At 43.1% G+C, this 20,277-nt stretch overlaps 1 protein-coding gene across 1 annotated transcript in view; it reads right to left on the minus strand.

Moving 5' to 3' along the window:
* Nucleotides 1–20,277, minus strand: part of ANKDD1B (ankyrin repeat and death domain containing 1B) — a 516,198-nt gene that overhangs the window by 149,339 nt on the left and 346,582 nt on the right. Inside the window, exon 11 of the mRNA XM_069223721.1 lies at nt 8,214–8,312. Coding sequence (XP_069079822.1) covers nt 8,214–8,312 — 99 coding nt within the window. The remainder of the gene's footprint in view (nt 1–8,213; nt 8,313–20,277) is intronic.

Consider the following 20,277-nt stretch of genomic DNA (forward strand, 5'->3'; position numbering starts at 1 on the left):
AACATCATGTACTCTGAGTACAGGGTCCCAAAAGACGAAACCATCCTCTGCTACCATCTAATGATAGAGCGGTCCGTACTAATAATTTTACCTGTTTTCGGACGCTCTTTAGGCCGATGAATCTTTTGACTAAGTGGGACTCTCCGTACTCTTAATCGATCAATTGCATTCAAATCAATAATCAATAACGAACATAAGCAATACCTTGATCAACATAACACTTAACAATTAATCCAGAATACATTTCGGCGAACCCTGACCTTTCAGTCAGGAATAACCACACCAGTTTATTCAAAGTTAGTGAATTTTATTTCCCTATATTAGCAAAGCTAGCACAATATAAATGTGTCTCAACACCAAATGATAAACATATATGAACATTAATAGCTGTCCATAGCGGCGAAACAGGTGCAATCTATGTAGCATTTGAATCACAAGGCATTCGATAATAGCAATGCAAATCACTAATACGATAATCTGTAATGAACTAATCGCATACATTTAGTCAGCATAACAAGATCTCAAATTGCATCGTGTGACATATGGAATCCTCGTCTAACCTCAAATTAGCATCTGCATGTGGGACTTCATGCAAAACAATTTAGCAACATTAATTTAGAAAAACTCCTAGCTAGGGCTCTTATCAAAATCAGCAGTTGGTTACCTAAAGGAAACACAATGCAATTTTACAATTTCCTTTCATATTTACCAATTACGATCAGCAATCAAGGAAGTCTTCGTCTCACAGGTACCGTTTCTTCGGTCAGCATGGGTACCGTTTCGATCAGCATAGGACGGGGCAAAGGGGCAAGGGGTGAACGGGGCAATTGCCTCACGGCGGCAAGGTAAACTACTACTTCATGCAAAGGATCAAAGTTAAAGTCTCTAGGGCCAGAATCATTAAAAGTCTCTTTCTCTCGATTAGAGAAAGCATCAAAGTCTCTCAAAATGGCGTCGCAGCAAAGTGGGCCATAATAGCTACGAAGTCTACAAAATGGCGGGTATCGAGCTGGTAATGGCGGATGATAGCGCAATGGCAATCATAGCGCGTAATGGCTACCTTCTTCTCGTGCACCTGGTTTAAATAGACAACAGTTCAAATCCAGTAGGGTCTTCCATTGGAGGGTTCATAGGTTAGCTTCAAATTGTCCAATCAAAAACGACAGTTCTCAAGCTTTTACTTAAGCATACATTATCCTTGGAGATGGGTACGCAAGTTGCAACATTTTATACCAATTAACTCACTTTCAGAGCCTCCATTGTCCGCACCTGCAAATCGACCTTGGAGTAAAGAGAAAATATGCCAGGCTGGCACGAAACCTTAAGATAAGCATGTGAACGATCTCAGTGGAAAAGTACAGCTTCAAGCAAAAATACACGTTTAATAGCACATTGGAAAGAATACGAGCATCTAAACCGTGAGACCAGGCCACTAGGCCGAAGCCTGCACTAAAGTAATGCTAAGCTAAAGCATTTCAAACAAGCAAATCATAGCACACGTTTACGATTATGTCGGATTAGTGCAATTCTAATACACCACGTTATATAAAGCACGCTTATAAATGTTGGCAAACTACTCTGAGGGCACATTTTGTCCCCGTACATTCTTTATTAGTTCGGTTAAAGTCACACATGATTATTTCACACTACGTTTACGTGTTAATAAATGTAAAACCTTAATTTTCCGCTTCATCAGTACACAATCCCCAAAGGAGAGACAGCAAGAAGGTAATCCACTGGCTATTATGTTCTGAAAGAAGAATGTAGTGGAGGAATAAATATCGAAAATAGATTTAAAAAAAGACCTTCTGCAGATAATTTGTGGTGAGTCAGAGAAGCCAGTTTCAGTGCACATCACCACACCGTGGTGGTTGATAGTGCCATCATATACCCGGCGTGTAAAGCTTGTATTAAAGCTTGTATTAAAACAGTTAAAGGAGCAAGAGAGAAAATGACATTGTGTGCATGTGTATGTCCATCTGTCTGTCTGTCTTTATGAGGATATGTGCAGAGAGGCACTGCCAATGTGTCAGATTTTCCCGGGTTAGGGCAAGCAATCACCCTGAACCCTGTGAGCTGAGTGCAGCCCCTTGTGTCCCCAACATCCTCTCACTGATTGACCCTTCAGATGGAACAAGGCATGCAGGATGCATTTTTTCATGTGTGAATCCCTGCTCTCATTTCTTTTGTCCTGCTTCCTTCTCCAGATGGTACCTGGCCTGTAAATACATGGTCTCTCCTCAGCATCCTCAGCCTGATGAAGATGAGGGCTCCACCTCATCAGGGTTCAGGAGGCAGTGAGCTGCAGCTCTCCATCTCCCCAGCTATGCTGACATATAGCACCATGGTGCTTCCCTCTCCAGGGCCCTCTCCAGGCTCCATTGCCCCCCCCCCTTTCACAAGAGGGCAGTGGTTAAGAGTGGCATAAGTCTGTGCACATGTATAAATGTGAATGTGGTAATATTTTGAGAGGGTGTCTTTGGGGTGTGGGCGCATGTTTGTGCATATGTATGCGAGTGCATGTGTATGACTGATGCATGTCTATTCGGGAGTACCCTGACATAATCTGAGAATTTAATGGAGGGATTCAAGGCACCATGTTGGCTGCCAGTAGCACAATGTGGCCATATATTGAGAGCATTCATTGCAAAATAGCAGCCCATCCATGACATTTTGTGGACACTAATGATGATATTCTAGCCATCCCACACACAATACAGACCTATCTTTGTTATAATGTGGGCATTCAAAAGAACATTCTGATTATCAAATGCATACAACGAGCCTACCGATGACACAGTGGGAATTTCAGTGAAGCATTCTGGTTATTTAGGCATATTAGTGGCCCAACCATGATTTACTGTGGGTATTCTGAGTAATGTTAAAACTATCTCATGCAACCTTTGGGTATCCTTCGCAAAAAAATGACCAATCCTTGACATTTTGTGGACATTCTTGACATCATTCAGAATATCCTTGGCATAACAGTATCTCGTCCTTGACATAATTTGGGCATTCTTGGTGGCATTCTATCTGTATCTTGCATCATAGTGGCCTATCCATGACATATTATGGGCGCCCTTTGCAACACTCCAGCTAAACCATGGCATAACAGTGGCCAATCTTTGACGTTTATAGCCATTTGTGACAAAATTCCAACTATCCTTGGAATACTGCTGCTCACCCTTGACACACTGGTAGTGGTCCTGACGAAATGGTAGCTATGCATTGCATAATGGTGGCCCTGGAACAATAATGCCAATCCTGACATACTTCTGACTATCACTGGAATAATAGTGGTGAAAATCCAAGGCATGCGATGAGCAAACCTGGTATTTAAAAATGGTAAGTGGACATAAAACACAACATCTATTTTTGTGGTACTGCTTTTGTGGTAGTGCGAACGAACACTTAGGCTTATCCGAGGATAGTGTTAAGCATTTATTGCAAACACACAGACAGTAAGTGAGACACTCACTCAGTAAAGAAATCCAACACTAATTCATGAAAATAACACTTATTTTATATGAACATAGATCACAAGATCATCAGAATCAGGTAAATAATATTCAGGACATGAAATTTTATGAGTTTCAAAAGTTGACAGTGCAATTTATGGAGTGGTAATGTTATCCAATGGGGGGAAACATATATTGCATTTCGGTACTTGTCAGTGACTTACAGGACTGTTCTTCAGGACTTAAGGTGAGTATGGGGCAAGATCCAAGGCCACATCAACAGGTCACCTCAGGGGGCCCTGGGGAGTCCACAGTTGGCAAACCCAAGGTGGGCTTTGGATCTGGGGGGGGCCTGTGGCCATTTTAGCACTGTTGGCCCACTTCAACTCAGGCAAGGTGGCACGGGTGCAGTGGTGCTTTCCAGTGTCAGGTTTTTGGCAGTCCATAATCCTCGCAGCTCTTCTGGGATGCCATATGTTGCAGGGGAGAGCTCTGTTACTCCACGGGAGTTCCTGGATCTTGAGTGAAGGCTGACATTCCTCCCAGGCTTCTACAGGCACAGGCAGGTGCAGGATGAGTCATATTTGGTGCAATTGTCAAGGACAGCAGACGGGCCGCGGGTGAGGAAGGTGCCAAGTCAGTTTCTAGTCTTCTGTTCTTGCATTTACGTTTCTTCAGTGTCCGTCTTCTACTTTCAGGTTGGCAAGATATGAAATCCTGGTATCAGGGGGTCCCCTAAATACTCAAGTTAGGGATGTTAAGGGGAGTGAAGGGTAGTAGTCACTGGGCTACTTACCCCTGGGGTCACTACACCCCCTAAATGACCACTTCCTTTGGGGAGTGGGCATCACACTGTCCCAGAATTCCTAATTCCACCACACACAAGATGGTGGAATTACACATTTTCTGTTAACTTCAGGCTGGTCAGCATACAGGTGTGTCCAGCCTGGCAGGGAAACACACCTCCTGCATAGCTAATTTTCCCATCTGTCCTGGTGCCAAATGTGCCTCAGGGTAGGGGGTTGCCTCTCCCAGGTCCGGGGAAAGCTGGAGTTTGCATACCAAAGGCAACAGGGACTTTGAAGTCCCTGGCCTTGGTATGCAGATTTACCAGCCATTCTATTGGCGGAGTTGATAACACCTTCTGCCAGAGCAGGTGTTGTTTATGACCTCAGAGAGCAGGGGTTCTCGTCTCCAGGGGTTCAGAAACTCGTATGTGGTGGCAGGCTGGTCGATACCAGTCAGCCAGCACACAGAGGACTAGTAGGTTTTCAGGGGGCACCTCTAAGGTGCCCTCTGGGTGCATGTCATAATAAATCCAATACTGGCATCAGTATGCATTTATTAAGACGAGGTGTTTGATATCAAACACCATTATTTTCCATGTAGCAATAATGTAGTTGGGTCACTAGCAATGGCCAGTGTCCAGTAAATGTTCTGGGATGGCTGCCTGGTCACTTGCAATATCTAGTAATAGAACTAGACATCACAGGGCATATCTGCTCATACAGACATGCCCTCACATGTATTATAATGCACCCTGTCTTAGGGCTCCTAAGGCCTGCTGTAGGGGTGACTTACATATAATGCATGGAGTGACTTTGGCATGGCACACAATGAGTGTGCCATGTCATGTTTTCACTCTCTGACACGCAGTCTGGAATGGCAGGCTGAGTGTAATTTGTGTGTGGGCCCCTTAGGGTAGCATAAGATAGGCTGCAGCCCTTAGGGACCCTCTTTAATACCTATGCCCTATGTACCAGAGGTACCATTTATTAGGGACTTACAAGGGTGCTAAAGTCCTGTACCAATTGTAAACAATTACACATACATTATCTTTATGGAAGGGGCACTGGCACTGGGGTCTGTTTAGCAGGCCACAGTGCACTGTCAGAGTCGAAAATCAGCATCTAGTAGTTCTAAAAGGGAGCAACAAGTTGGGAGCATCTACAAAGAAGCCTAGTTTCCTACACAACCCCTCTGCCGCCAACACACCCAGGAGACTGAGCCCACAACTGGGAGAGTTTTCCTAGTGTGTCAGGTGGAGAAGAGTAAGGAAACTGGCTATGCTATTGCAGGACCTGTTCTGCCTCACATTCTCCTGCCAAGGTCACTGCCTCTGGACAATTGACCTATCCCAACAGTAATAGGACCAGTTTTGAACTGAACTAGATCTGTTTCCTTTTTTCTCCTTTCTTTGGGGTTAGAGGTATCTGCCTCTACTAACTCTATCCTAGCCAGGACAATTCCCAGCTTACCCAAAGAGGTTAGTCATAACTGGGTCAACCCCACTATGACCAGCAGGGTCAGGGGCCTAACTTGCTATCTGACAGGGGGTCAGACCACCATGCAGAGGACAGTGCAGCCATAAAGTTTACCACCCAGAAAAGGCTACTGACAGCTGACAGTACCCAGAACAACACCTCAGCTCTCCACTGACAGGTGGATGGGCTAACAAATCGGTTTCTTTAGGTTCAGGGGGTCCTCCTGCTGTTTCTGTAGCAAACACCCTTTTTCCACTCTCTCTTCTGTTAGCAGAGGGGCCAGAACCTCCTGCGGAACAGCTGTCTGACCAGTCAGGACTTTTTGTGGGGCAGGTGAGGACTCACCGTGACAACCCTGGAGTTCTTCCTTACTGGAGCAGAATCTCCCTGGCTGTCTGGAACTTTTTCTAAAAGTGGCCCACCTTTCCTACACTTCCTTTTCTTGCTTTTCTTCTGGTGTCTACTTTTACTAGCTGTAGGTTGAGCACCTCCAGAATCCTTGGGAGAGGACTGGCGCTGGACCAGTACCTCTTCTGGTTCAGACCAACCTCTGAGAGGTCGTTTCCAAGGGTACAACCAAAGGAGGGGGGTCTGGACTGACTACCACCCTTTGCCAACTAAGGGACTCAGCTATCTTTAAGGTTACTAAACACACAGGCCTAACAGTAACCTCCCCTGGGACAGCCCTTACTCTTCTGGTCTCTCCTGGCAAATACTGGTCTGTGGATACCAACCACTGATGTACAACAGCGTGTCTGGAAAAAGTATCCCTCACGGCAGTGATTGGGATTTCATTCACCTGGATGTGATGGAACTGCCTTTTTCCCTCTGGGATCACCAACTCACCTTCTGGCCCTACTTTCCAGTTAAAGGCTAAAAAGATGTCCTCATATCAGGATCACTCCTCTAAGGCTACACTGCCAACCCCAGTGCCTACTTTTTCCTTGTGACAAGTTGAGTCCCCTCTGTAGTACCCCAACTGCTGACATCAAAGCAGGGCCTACTACCTAGAGTCTTTTTAAGCTTCGGGTCCCCACTACTCTGTTTACCACTAGAGGTGGTGTGGGATGTACTACCCTCTTTTGTGGGGGCATGGGTCCCTGAAGTTACTTCTTTGGAGGGCTTACCACTTCCTTCCTTTCCCTTCTTTAGGCCTAACCCCAATTTTTGGGATCTCCCTCCTGTTGCTTTTTGGGTACCCTAGTCGTAACTCATTCACCTAATTTTTTAGCCAGTTCTATGGGACTAGAGAGTGATGTATCGACTAGATGCTGATGCAACTTTTCTGATGTACAATTTGACAAAATGTGCTCCTTCAAGATCAAATTGTAGAGCATTTCATGGTCCTACAACTTGTTACCTTTTTACCAGCCACCTAGTGAACTGATTGAGAAGTCAAAAAAATCTACCCAGGGCTGACTCAAGGTATGTTACTTTTAAGGAAAGGGTACTGGCAGTGAGGTCTGTTTAGCAGGCCTCAGTGCACTATCAGATTCAAAAATATGCATCTAGTAGTTCTAAGAGGGGGCAAAACGTGGGGGCCATTTGCAAAGAAGCCCAGTTTCCTACAGGGGAGACTCCACCCAAACCATCCCCATGAAAGTTGGGCTAGTAAGCATTGCTCACTCACTCTGCCAAATTTGAAGCAAGTGCTTACTCCCCTCTACTTTCAGAGTTCACCAACTGCCACTATACATTAGGAGACCTTCTCCCCCTACCGTGTGTGGTTCTGTGCCTGGAGAGACTTCTGCTTAATCCCCGATACTGAACTCAAGATTTCATGATTTAGTTTAGGTGATATGGGGTCTTCATACTCTTCTTCTGATAGTCCACCCGGAGGACTATTACTTTTAATAGGCATTCCAATGTCAAGATTTCTAATGTGTCCATTCTTCTATTTATATATGATCTATAGTTCTCTGCCTTTTCACTCACCAGAACAAGAGTCGCTTCCCCACCACAGTGACTCTATTCCCAAGGATTCCAAATGAAAGATCAGTAAGACAAGAGTTCCTGTTCCTCATACTTCTTTTGCTACCCCGACATCACAGTATAAATGTTGCCCATATTGGGGAATTCAGGCACCGATTCCAACTCTGCCAAGTTAGAGTCAGGAGGAAGAGGAAGGTGAAGCAAATTTTGCCAAAGTGGAAAAGCAAAATAAATCCAGGCACAAAAAAGGCAAAATGGATTGGATTCATTGCGTTGGCATGATGGAGGGCAACAGCGCCCAGATCAACTATGTTAATTTAAGCTGCCATTGCATTATTTTAGTAGCACAAAAAAAAGTAAAGAACAATGACAAGCATAAACAAGATTGTTACTCTACAGATTTGAACCACTCTAGATAAGAAGTAGACCTGCCATCATTAAAAGTAGCATGTGGATGCCATTTGACATCTGTCTAAATTAAGACTAAGCAGCCACATTATATTAACATAAAAGAGCACCATCACTTATAATAAGGACAAAACATGTTGACTTATTTTACCTGGTCCAAGGTGTTTGTTTCAATTTTTGCTTCTAGAAGAATTTGCACTACATCAGAATGATCATTTTTAATAGCTCGATGAAGAGGGGAATTTTTGTGCTGCAAGGTAAAAAAAGAAAGGCAGTTGTAAGCCAGCAGCAATATCAGAGATAAACCGTATTCAAAATCATGGGCGCTTGACTTCTCTTACAGTCAGAGAATTAAACCTTACAGCCGGAAGAGAGCCACAACCAAATGTTCCTTTGACAAGTGTAGTGTATAGTAGAAATTATTCCACCTGCACTGACCACATTGAGCATGTCTACAGTCCTAAATCTTGATCCATCTGGTTTTCTGCGTCTGAGCCTGCCCACAAATGTTATGGAGATCATGGGGTTTGACAAAATTGTACCACACCAAACCGTCTGAGTGAAATGTGTCACTATTTGTGGAATTTTAAACTTTTACATTTCAAACACGGAAAAAAGATTGTCATGGATATACTTATAATAGTACAATTACAGCCATACAACTGGGATCATGGTTTGACTCAAACGTTTATCTACACATAGGAAAAAAATCAACTTTCGACAATACAACAACACAATGATGCTCCCCTTACAAAATTTCTCTTAAAAAAACACCCATCACACATCACCTGACCCACCTGAGATTAGATAAAGTAAAGTAGAGCGTGAAACACTGGGGAGAGAGTGCAGTTGCCTCTTCCACAACCTAAATCTATTGCTGGCTTGCACTCAGAATTTGTTATCTGTGATCCTTTTCAATGTATACTTCGTACTGTATTTTCTTATTGTTCAAGACGAGTCATTAACAATTCTGTATGTGTTTTCTTCTTTGGGATGGCACTCTCTTATTTTTTTGTCTTGCCACAGATTTACGCAAAGATTCCAAGGTTCACTATATGGCTGGTCTCAAGCATCTATCCTTCACTCTCCCATCCCAATTATCTTTCATGGCTGTTTAATCAGTACTTCCACAAAAGTATCCATTGTCACCTAAGTTACACAGCCTCTCATCAAGCACCTTTGGTACAGAGGTACATGACTGTAAGAAATGGGGTTATTAGTTGAGTGGGGGTGAAAACCCCACTCAAGTAATAAACACAGTCCCTGTCAGGGTGAACCACAAAAGTCACTAAATAAACCTGTGATTAACCCTTTGATAGCTAGGCACAAAAGCAGTCAGACTTTACTTAAAAGAAATGTGCAAAGTATTTAGTAGCACTCAAATGGTAATAAAGTGTAAACACAACACAAGAAAAATCTCAAGATTTACTAAAAATAGAGTAAAATGTATTAAATAAAATGACATCAAAACAACAAAAATCCCAAAAATAGAACCTCAGTTTTGAATTTCTAAAGTTCTAGGTGAAAGCTAGCTTCCAGTATATTGTTGTGCTGGACCAGGTCAAAGTCATCAGTTAAAGCTGGCTGTGTTGGAGCACGGGTCAGATACAGGGACCATAATCGGCCTGGTGAAGAGTTTACCTTCTCAAAGTCCACGTCCATGCGAGAAGCTTCAGCTGGAGCTTCGCATTGAGAGGCTGCGAGGAGATCATTGTCAGAACAAGGAGCAGTTCATCGCTGGAAGTTCACGTTGGCATTAGGAATAGGCATTTGCTGTTTGGCACAAAGAGTAGGACGCCATCAGAACTTCATGTTTGCAGGACACTCTGTGATAGTTGCTGATGCTGATGCTGGGTGCCCTCTCGGGGTCACAAAGAATCCCAAACTTCTAGATTTTCACCTGGAGCTTGGTTTTGAAGCAGGAGGTGAACACTTCGAGGCCAGCAGCAGGGTTCAAACAAGTCCAATTGGTGCTGGACAGATAAAGGAAAGGCTGCAGGAAGTTTGATGTGTCCTTGTAGCTCAAACAGGAGGTCAGCCAACTGTCCCCTGGAGTCATTTCTGGGGATCCCAGGTTCAAAGCAAGCAGGTCCAGACTTCCTTTGTCGGACAGTAGGGCTTCTCAATCTTCTAAAGGTAAAGCAGTGCTCTGATGAGGGTTTCTGAGGATGCCATTCTTATACCCAGTGCCAGCCTTTGCGTGAGGATAATCACTGGCCACTCCTAAACTAGCTCTGGTCAGTTCTCCCCTCCTCCCCATGTTTCACTCCAATCTGGCTATGAGCACAAATGCAAGATGCAGGAAAATGGCTCTCTGTTGCAGTTACCCCCCACACTTTGCCTGATATTGATGCTGAGTTGACTAAGAAGTGTGCTGGGACCCTGGTAACCAGGCCCCAGCACCAGTGTTCTTTCACTAAAAATGTACCATTGTTTCCACAATTGGCACACCTCTGGCACACAGATAAGTCCCTTGTAAAACGTCCCAGTGGTACCAAGGGCCCTGTGACCAGGGAATATCCCTAAGGGCTGCAGCATGTGTTGTGCCACCCTAGGGGACCCCTCACCTAACACATGCACACTGCCATTCCATTTTGTGTGTTTTGGTGGGGAGAAAAGGCAAAGTCGACATGGCATCCCCCTCAGGATGCATGCACACAAAATACTGCCTGTGGCATAGGTAAGTCATCCCTCTAGCAGGCCTTAAAGCCCTAAGGCAGGGTGCACTACACCACAGGTGAGGGCATAGCTGCATGAGCAATTATCCCCTAGTGTCTAAGTCTATTCTTAGACATTGTAAGTACAGTGTGGCCATATTAAGTATATGGTCTGCAAGTTTGTCAAAACGAACTCCACAGTTCCATAATGGGTTACACTCAACACTGGGAAGTTTAGTATCAAACTTCTCAGAATAATAAACCCACACTGATGCCAGTGCTGGATTTATTACAAAATGCACACAGAGTTCGTCTTAGAGATGCCCCCTGTATTTTACCCAATCCTTCAGTGCTGGACTGACTGGTCTGTGCCAACCTGCCACTGAGATGAGTTTCTGACCCCCTGGGGTGAGAGCCTTCTGGCCCCTGGGGCCAGAAACAAAGCCTGCACTGGGTGGAGGTGCTTCACACCTCCCCCCTGCAGGAACTGTAACACCTAGCAGTGAGCCTAAAAGGCTCAGGCTTCATGGTACAATGCCCCAGGGCACTCCAGCTAGTGGAGATGCCCGCCCCCCAGACACAGCCCCCACTTTTGGCAGCAAGTCCTGAGGAGATAATGAGAAAAACAAGGAGGAGTCACCCTACAGCAAGGGCAGCCCCTAAGGTGTCCTGAGCTGAGGTGACCCCAGCCTTAGGAAATCCTCCATCTTGTTTTGGAGGATTCCCCCCAATAGGATTAAGGATGTGCCCCTCTCCCCACAGGGAGGAGACACAAAGAGGGTGTAGTCACCCTCAAGGACAGTAGCCATTGGCTACTGCCCCCCCAGACCTAAACACACCCCTATGTTGAATATTTAGGGGCGACCCTGAACCCAGGAAACCAGATTCCTGCAACCTGAAGAAAGAAGAAAGACTTGAAAGCCCTGCAGAGACGACGGAGACAACAACTGACTTGGCCCCAGCCCTACTGGCCTGTCTCCAGACAAAGAGAACCTGCACAGCGACGCATCCAGCGGGACCAGTGACCTCAGAGGACAAGGACAAAGAAACTCCAGAAGACAGCAGCTCTGCCCAAAACTGCAACAAAGAAACCATCTCCAAAGAAGACTCCAGCCTCACTCCGGAAGCGTGAGTCTTCACACTGCACCCGACGCCCCCGGGTCGAGTCCAGAGAAACCAACACTGCAGAGCGGACCCCCAGATGACTCCAACGACGTGGACAGCCTGAGTCAACCTCCCTGCACCCCCACAGTGACGCCTGCAGAGAGGATACAGAGGCTCCCCCTGACCGTGACTGCCCAGTAACAAACAAACCCAACGCCTGGAAGAAACACTGCACCCGCAGTCCCCAGGACCGAGAGGAACCAACCACCGGTGCAGGAGTGACCAGCAGGCCGCCCTCATCCTAGCCCAGTCAGTGGCTGGCCCGAGAAGCCCCCCTGTACCCTGCCTGCATCGCCAGAGTGACCCCCGGGTCCCAATACAAAACCCGACGCCTTGTTCACACACTGCACCCGGCCGCCCATGTGCCGCTGAGGGTGTATTTTGTGTGCCTGTTTGGGATCCCTCCAGAGCTCTACAAAACCCCCATGGTCTGCTCCCCAAGGACGCAGGTACTTATCTGTTAGCAGACTGGAACCGGAGAACTCCTGTTCACCATAGGCGCCTATGTTATTTGGGCCCTACTTAAACCTCTGCACCTGACCGGCCCCGTGTTGCTGGTGCTGGGGGTTTGGGGATGACTTGAACCCCCAACGGTGGGCTGCCTATGCCCAGGAGACTGAACTTGTAAGTGCTTTACTTACCTGAGAAACTAACCAATACTTACCTCCCCAAGGAACTGTTGATTTTTGCACTCTGTCTACTTTTAAAATAGCGTATTGCCATTTTTGCCAAAACTGTGTACATTACTGTTTTAAATCAAAGTTCCATATTTACCTGTAGGAAGTACCTTACAATTTATGTACTTACCTAAATTCTGAATCTTGTGGTTCTAAAATAAATTAAGAAAAAAATATTTTTCTATATAAAAACCTATTGGCTTGGAGTTATGTTTTTGAGTGTGTTTTCTCATTTATTGCCTGTGTGTGCACAACAAATGATTAACACTACCCACTGATAAGCCTACTGCTTGATCACACTACAACAAAATAGAGCATTAGTATTATCTAATTTTGCCACTATCAACCTCTAAGGGGAACCCTTGGACTCTATGCACACTATCTCTCACTTTGAGATAGTAAATACAGAGCCAACTTCCTACACAAGGGCAGGCAGGGTCCTTAGAAGTGTAATTAGGGCACATCACAACTTCTCCCAAGCCATTGTGTCACAAAGTACTATTCCTTCTACACCCAGGCCCCTTTTCTCCTAATGTCTATAAAGAATACACAAGATACCATTGGAGAGTCATTCACAGTTATGAGTCCCTGGACACTGCGGAACAGCACATTTGGTTTAGGCAGCAGAAAAGGCAAGTTTCTAAAAGTGACATTTTCAGAATAGTGACTTAAAATCCACTAAATAGGATTTTATATTACAATTCAAAGAGTGGAAGAAGTATTTCTGTACCTGCTCCCAACTGAAGCTATCACTTATTAAGTGTAATAAAGTAACCCAATGTTAATCTGCGGAAGAGCTAGCCTTGCTACAGTGAACAATAACTTTGAGAGTTTTTCCACTGCCAGTACATATAAAACCTTAGTACACTTTCCCTATAATTTTAAATATGATCCACCCTGTCCTATGAACCTTTAGGGCCTACCTTAGGGATGACAAAAATATTGAAAAGGAAGGTTTAAGCCTAGCAAAAGGTTTATTTTGCCAGGTTGAAATGGCAATTCCAAACTGCACACACAGCCTGCAGTGGTCATCTAAAGACATGTTTTACATTGCTAATTTAGTTGGGGGGGGGGCAGCATTTAATTTGCCATATTATGATATCTAATGGACGTATAAGTAAATAAAATGGACCAATCAGGTGTGTATCAATGTTACCATGCTTTCAAGGCAGATCACAAGCACATTAGCACTGCTCAGTCGGGGTAAAGTGTGCAGAATCCTAAAGTCCAACATACACAGTTTTAGCAAGGGACTGCAAAAATACTGGGTGACCTGTAGAAAGGACCAAGTTCAAAATGGTCCTTATTAAAGGATCACTGATGGAGATGTCACTATCAATTTCTGAAGTGTATAAAAGTCAGCAGTGAATAGCAAAGGTGTTAATGAAGTCCCATTCACTATTCACTCCAAATTCCCTTTGGCATAGGAAAATGCTGTTTGTGTTTCCCTTCCAGGCAAAAAAGCTGGATTGATATTGCATCCTTCCGTAGTTGTTCATGTCCTAGCATTTTTATGGGCTTTGGAGAATAATGATATGCTTAATACTGAGCAATAAGTCACACACACAGTGGGATACAAAAATGGCCTTTTCAAGATTTAGTTGACTGATGGCAAAAAAAACTACTGCATTTAATACAGACTTAGAGGAGGCTTTGTGGATGTTCATTGCTCATGATTCAATGTTTTTCTTCTTTATCACACCTCCATGGTCTTGAGTTTATGGTTTTCTCGCTATTTGTCCTGCCCAAGAAGCATTTCCTTCCATTTCTGACTTCACACCTTGCACAATAATGCGCAAGTGAGTACTGTCTGTAGCTCTCTGTATTGTCCTGCTAGCTAAAGCTCCTTTCCCACATCCCACTCTCTTTATTAAAAAAGTAGGCACCACCCCTGCCTCAATAGCAGATTACAGCGAAAAGTCAATTTCTAGCACGAGTGGTGGCCATCACTAAAGGCTTTTAAAATTGTTTATATCTATATAAAGATCGATGCCACACATGAATGAGCATTCATGACTGCCGTCTTGTTATGTCAGTTAGAGAACTTTATTCGACGGTTGCCATAAAAGTGCACACAAAGACACATATTACAAATCTATAAATAGTATAAAACACATTTAGATACCATAAAAGCATTATCTAAAAACAACATATAAACATCCGATCCAAAAAACCCTTGACAGATGGCAAATAGGTATACTAGACATAATTAAAGATCACAAAAATAAAAAAAATTGCAGATGTAATCTCAGAACAGAAACTACCTTGTAATATTATGCAGAAATCTCTCACAAACTTATAGGGATTAGAACAAAATAATTTTTTTCCTAATACTTAAAGAAGCTATAAAAAAAAATTGTACATGATGACAGGTTTGAATATCTGTCAGTCTCTGAAAATATAGTAGAGCTTCCTTATAATGGATAGGTCTAAGATGACATAAGATGGGTAGAATAATGGCCTTTCTGAGAGTAGCATATAAAGAACAAAAAGAAAAAAATGAGAGGTACTCTGCTTTGATTTAGAATCACAAGGGCAGGGTGGTAAATCCTTTTGCCAAATACATGGTTTAGGAAAGGCTACCTTAAAATGAATCAGATCAAATCTAAAAAAGGTTAGAAGAGAGCTTATTTTAGAACATGAAAACCAGATCAAATAAGGTTCCAGACATGGAACCGTTGCAATCCGGAAATAGGGATCAAAAGATTTCAATTTCAGGGAGCTATAAAATCTCAAATCTGATGTATACTCAAAATAAGTTGATTTCAAGACAGACCTAGAATTTGTAGTTAACAGTTGGGGTTCTTCAAACATATACCTGAGCCCTAGCTTCTCAAAAGAATTTCGTAAAAATGCAAGCCAGGGAATCCTATTTGAGTTGTCCAACTGTAAACAGTCAGAAATACAGTCTTGAACAAGTTTTCCCTCTGGGTTCAGCCAACATCTAATCCAGAGCATAAAGGGGCAATAGAAACCCTGTCCTCCAAAAAACATTGACCAATTTCCTCATGACTGATGATGTTTGCTATACACTTTGGTACCATCAGTAATCTACACAGGAATTTATTTTCAGCACTTTGGAGGGAGGGTACTTTGTTATAGCCCCAAACACCTGCCCCATATAAGACTGCTGCAACACACTTGGAGTTATAAAGTGTTTTCATCTGAGCAAGGTGTCTGTGACCTAATTTGCGAGTAAAGCGAAAAATCGCTTCATTATTCCTTGTCATCTGTTGGAACTTAAAATTAATGTGAATCTTCCAGGACAAAGAGTAACTCATATACATACCTAAATAACAAAAACATTTTACCTTATTTAAAATATGTCCTCCCATGATAACTTGTTTGGACCTTGTATTACGTGGGCTGCATGTCATAACTAAAGTCTTAGGATAATTTACTTTCAAGTCAAGATCCAACATAAATTTATAAAAAAGGTCCAAAAGACCCTGTAAACCGTTTGCAGTACGAGCAATTAAAACGGCATCATCAGCATATAATAAAACTGGGAGCAGTCTCTGGCCCATCTTTGGTACATCCTTACCGTGTTTTACCAATGAATCATAAAGCCCATTTATATATATCAAGAAAAGAAAAGGCGCTAGAATACATCCCTGTCTTACGCCCCTTGTTGATGGAATAGGAGAAGTTCTCTGACCAGATGAGCCAATCTGAACTGAAACCATTAAATCTATATGAAGGCATTTAATAAGCTCCAAAAGTGACGTATCACAACCTAAAGCTCCCAAAATTTGCCATGTGAATAGACTCCTTTTTGGCAGTCACATACGTATCAAAAACTTGCTCAACTGTGCCTAGACCAGGTCTAAAATCAAATTGAATTGGGGATAGAATCTGTGCCTCAGTCACCCAATCTTCTAAACGAGATAAGATCACACTTCCCAAAATCTTAGCCGTTGAATCAATAAGAGAAATTGGTCTGTAACAGGAAGGATCTTGTCTGATTCCTTTTTTGAAGATGGGAACAATAGTAGTCGATTTCCATGAAGTAGGTACGTTACTATTTACAACACTTCTCAACACGTTTGTAACTAAAGGGCCCCAAAGATCAATTTCAGATTTAAAAAGATCAACAGGGACCCCATCAGGGCCAGGAGCCTATCCCTGCCTTAGCCGATTGATGGCACCTAGGACCTCATGAAGATCAAAGGTAATATCTAGGGCCTTAATATTGGAGTCTGAGGTAGGGTGTGCAATAAAGTTATCCTCCATATACAGGTTCTCGTTGTCATTGTATCCTGGGCAAAATACTTTCCTAAAATGAGTCACCCATACATCCTCTGCAATAAGGCAATCATCAGCCTTAGTGTTATTATCTGAAAAATATGGGTGATTTACCACCTTCCAGAATTTAGAAGTGTCCTTCAGCTCAGAGGCAGCCAGAAGTTCGTCCCAAGCCTTGGACCTAATTTCTGATTTCCTTTTTTCAAGAGCAGCCTTATATTCGGCTCTAGCTAATTTAACTAATTGGCAAGAGGGGGGAACGACTTTAAGAGCATCTTTAAGTTTTTTATGAGCAGAAGAACACACAGAATCAAACCATCTATGAACAACTGGGCCCTTCAAGGGCCTATCCACCAGCAAGGCTTGCGAGATATCAATACTTAAAAGTTCACATTCATGGACTATACGTTCATGATCTAACTGCTGGGACAGACACATATTAATAGAATCAATCCTAGTTCTTATAGTTTCCTGATTAAATAATTTTGGGTTTATTTTGTCCCATTTTAAGCTTAAGCCACAATTTGAATTATAAACAGTACTAGCTCTTAAACTTTTATTCTTAGGAACCTGATTAATATTTAAGTCCAAATTAATGCTAAGGGGATTGTGGTCACTGGCACAGTGAGGCGTGATCTTAAATTCTTGTACTAGATGATAGTCTGGGGAGCCAATAAGTCTATAATCAATGATGCTCCCCTTCGGTTTCCCTGTGAAGGTTGGTATATTACAGGCATCAGCAGCCAGTTTCTCCATAACGTGTACCAAATCAAACTTACATATAAAGTAATTTAGATCATCTCCTTCAGCAGAATGAGTGAAATGGATGGTTGACTCTCTGCCCTCATCGGGAAAGGCACACAGTTCAGAAGGTTCCTTACAACACATAGGAGTGTTGAAATCGCCAACCCATTATACAATTAGATCACTAACCTGCAAATCATTTGATGAGTCAGTAAAATCTGCTACCTCCTCCAGGCATCCCATAAGGAGACCCCGGGGAATGTTGTTAGAAAAATTTAAAATCAAAATACCTTTCCGTCCTCTGATAGATACTAGAACAACCATAAAATAAGGAGAAGACCAAATTAAGGACACATTCAATAAAGGAAGATGTAAGGATACGAGGACTAAAAGGCCGCCATGTGTTCTCCCCATTGGAGAGGTTATAGTTGGCTGACAAAGAGAAGTAAATTCATCCAGGAGGAACGTATCCTTAGACCAAGTCTCCTGTAGACAAATTATGTTGTAAGAAGAAATAAAGCTCGTCCAATCCGAGTTGTCAGTTTTGGACCGCAACCCCGCTATATTCCAACTATTCAGGGTTAGTGGTCTAAACCCAAGACATGGTGTTAAGTCTCCAGTATTTATAGGAGTTGACAAATCCAATACAAACTTTCCTGCATCCCAGATAAACTCATCATAAACATTCTCAGCCATTGATCGCACCATATTATTAGGGCACGGAAAATCCGTGGCCATCAGTCAATCGTTTTCATCTAGGTAGTTGAGAGACAAAAAACGATTACTAGTGGGCACATTTACCTGCAAATGGGACCTTACTGGGACAGAGGTGTGGTTTCTTAAGTCAGCAGTGGAGCGATGTGGTAGGAGCGAGGGGTCATAAAATTGACACAGAGAGTGTATTTGGATCCCATTAAGTGACCTGTTGCATTGGTCGGACTTAGCCAAGAAGTAGTCCACTGAACAAGGGTTTGCAAAATTTAAAACAAAATAGGGCCAGATGTAGGAAGAAAGCAAATTGCGAGTTGCAATTTGCGAGTTCTTCCGACTCGCAAATTGCAACTCGCAATTTGCTATGCAGAAAGGTGTCTCAGACATCTTCTGCGACTCGCTATGGGGTCGCAAAGACCCACCTCATTAATATTAGCGAATCTGGGCACTCACGGGGATGGTGGCCTGCTGGAGACAGCAGACCACCATGTCCGTGACAGCTTTTAAATAAAGCAGGTTTTTATTTTCTATCTGCAGCCCGTTTTCCTTAAAGGAAAAGGAGCTGCACATAGAAAAAATACCGAAACCTTTTGTTTCGTTTTTTTTTCAGAGTAGGCAGTGGTCCATTGGACCACTGCCTGCTCTGAAAAAATACTTTTGTGATCATTCACAAAGGGGAAGGGGTCCCATGGGGACCCCTTCCCGTTTGCGAATGAGTTACCATCCACTTCAAGTGGATGGTAACTGCGAGTTGATTTGCGACCACTTTCGCGGTCGCAAATCAACTTACATCGCGGTGCGAGTCGCAAATAGGAAGGGAACAGCCCTTCCTATTTGCAAGCAGGAAACGCATTTTGCGAGTCGGTTCTGACTCGCAAACTGCATTTCTGCATCGCGTGCGAGCATTAGCGCCTCGCAAACGGCGTTTTTCGCCGTTTGCGAGGCGCTAATGCCTTGCTACATCTGGCCCATAGTCTCCCTCCTCTATTGTCTTTGAATATCCAACCCTCTTCACTCTGTGCGCCATAAGAATCTTATCATTATAGTGAAAATTTGGTTTAATATTAGATTTCAACCAATGACCAGCCTTCCTGATTAAAGATTGGGTGTCTTCTATTTTGGAACTCTCCAGAGAGGGATGTTGTTATGATTTTCTTTGGATTTAAGAAAACTCATTCCAATATGGCCACCACCTTGTGTGCACTTGAAGGACGGCCATCTGATTAATAAGAACAACTTTGGTAAAGCCGATGAGTATCATAAGTGAGATCTACTGGCTTTGCCCATGCTTGTTTTTCCTGGGTAGCCCATAATGTTTGCAAATCAGTGTTCCTTTAAACTGTTACATAGCAGTATCAATTAGAGACAAAACAGTAATTTGTATTTCACCAAATGTAAATGCTGACTAGAAAATGGTAAACCGAATCTTTACTTCCAGCTACCATTCACGTGCTATTTAAAAGATCAATTTTTTTGTAACTTCATACATTTTTTTATTACTTTTCTTGAATGTTTTTTCCCAAGTATTTAACATCTTCATGTACCATAAATAATAAAAAAACAAAGACCTGGCACCAAAGGGAATTCATTGTGATTCTTTCCTGACCAAATAGTTGTTGTCCAGAATTACACTAGTGATATTTGACAGGTTCAGTGTTCTTGTCACTCGCCTCCACTTCCACTGGATCACATTCTCTTCCTGTAGATCTCCTTCTTATCTTCCCAACACTATGTTAACATTTCTGAAGTATAACTTTGCCTTGTAAATTAACCTTTTGTGTCCCACACATTGGTTCTAACAGACTTTTCAATGTCTTTTTCTATTGACAATTGGATCCGTCCACTACTATGTACCATCTACCATCCACTACCAGCACAATATTTAGCAGGGCTTGCTTGTAGCAAGTTTCCTTTAATTTCCCTCATATTCCTCCAACCCACAGCTAAGATCCACAGCACAGAAAGACCACAGCTAATATCTCAATGCTTTTCCAAAGTATGTGGGAGCAAAGCATTG

This window comes from Pleurodeles waltl, chromosome 1_1, assembly GCF_031143425.1.
Source record: "Pleurodeles waltl isolate 20211129_DDA chromosome 1_1, aPleWal1.hap1.20221129, whole genome shotgun sequence".
Lineage (NCBI taxonomy): Eukaryota > Metazoa > Chordata > Amphibia > Caudata > Salamandridae > Pleurodeles > Pleurodeles waltl.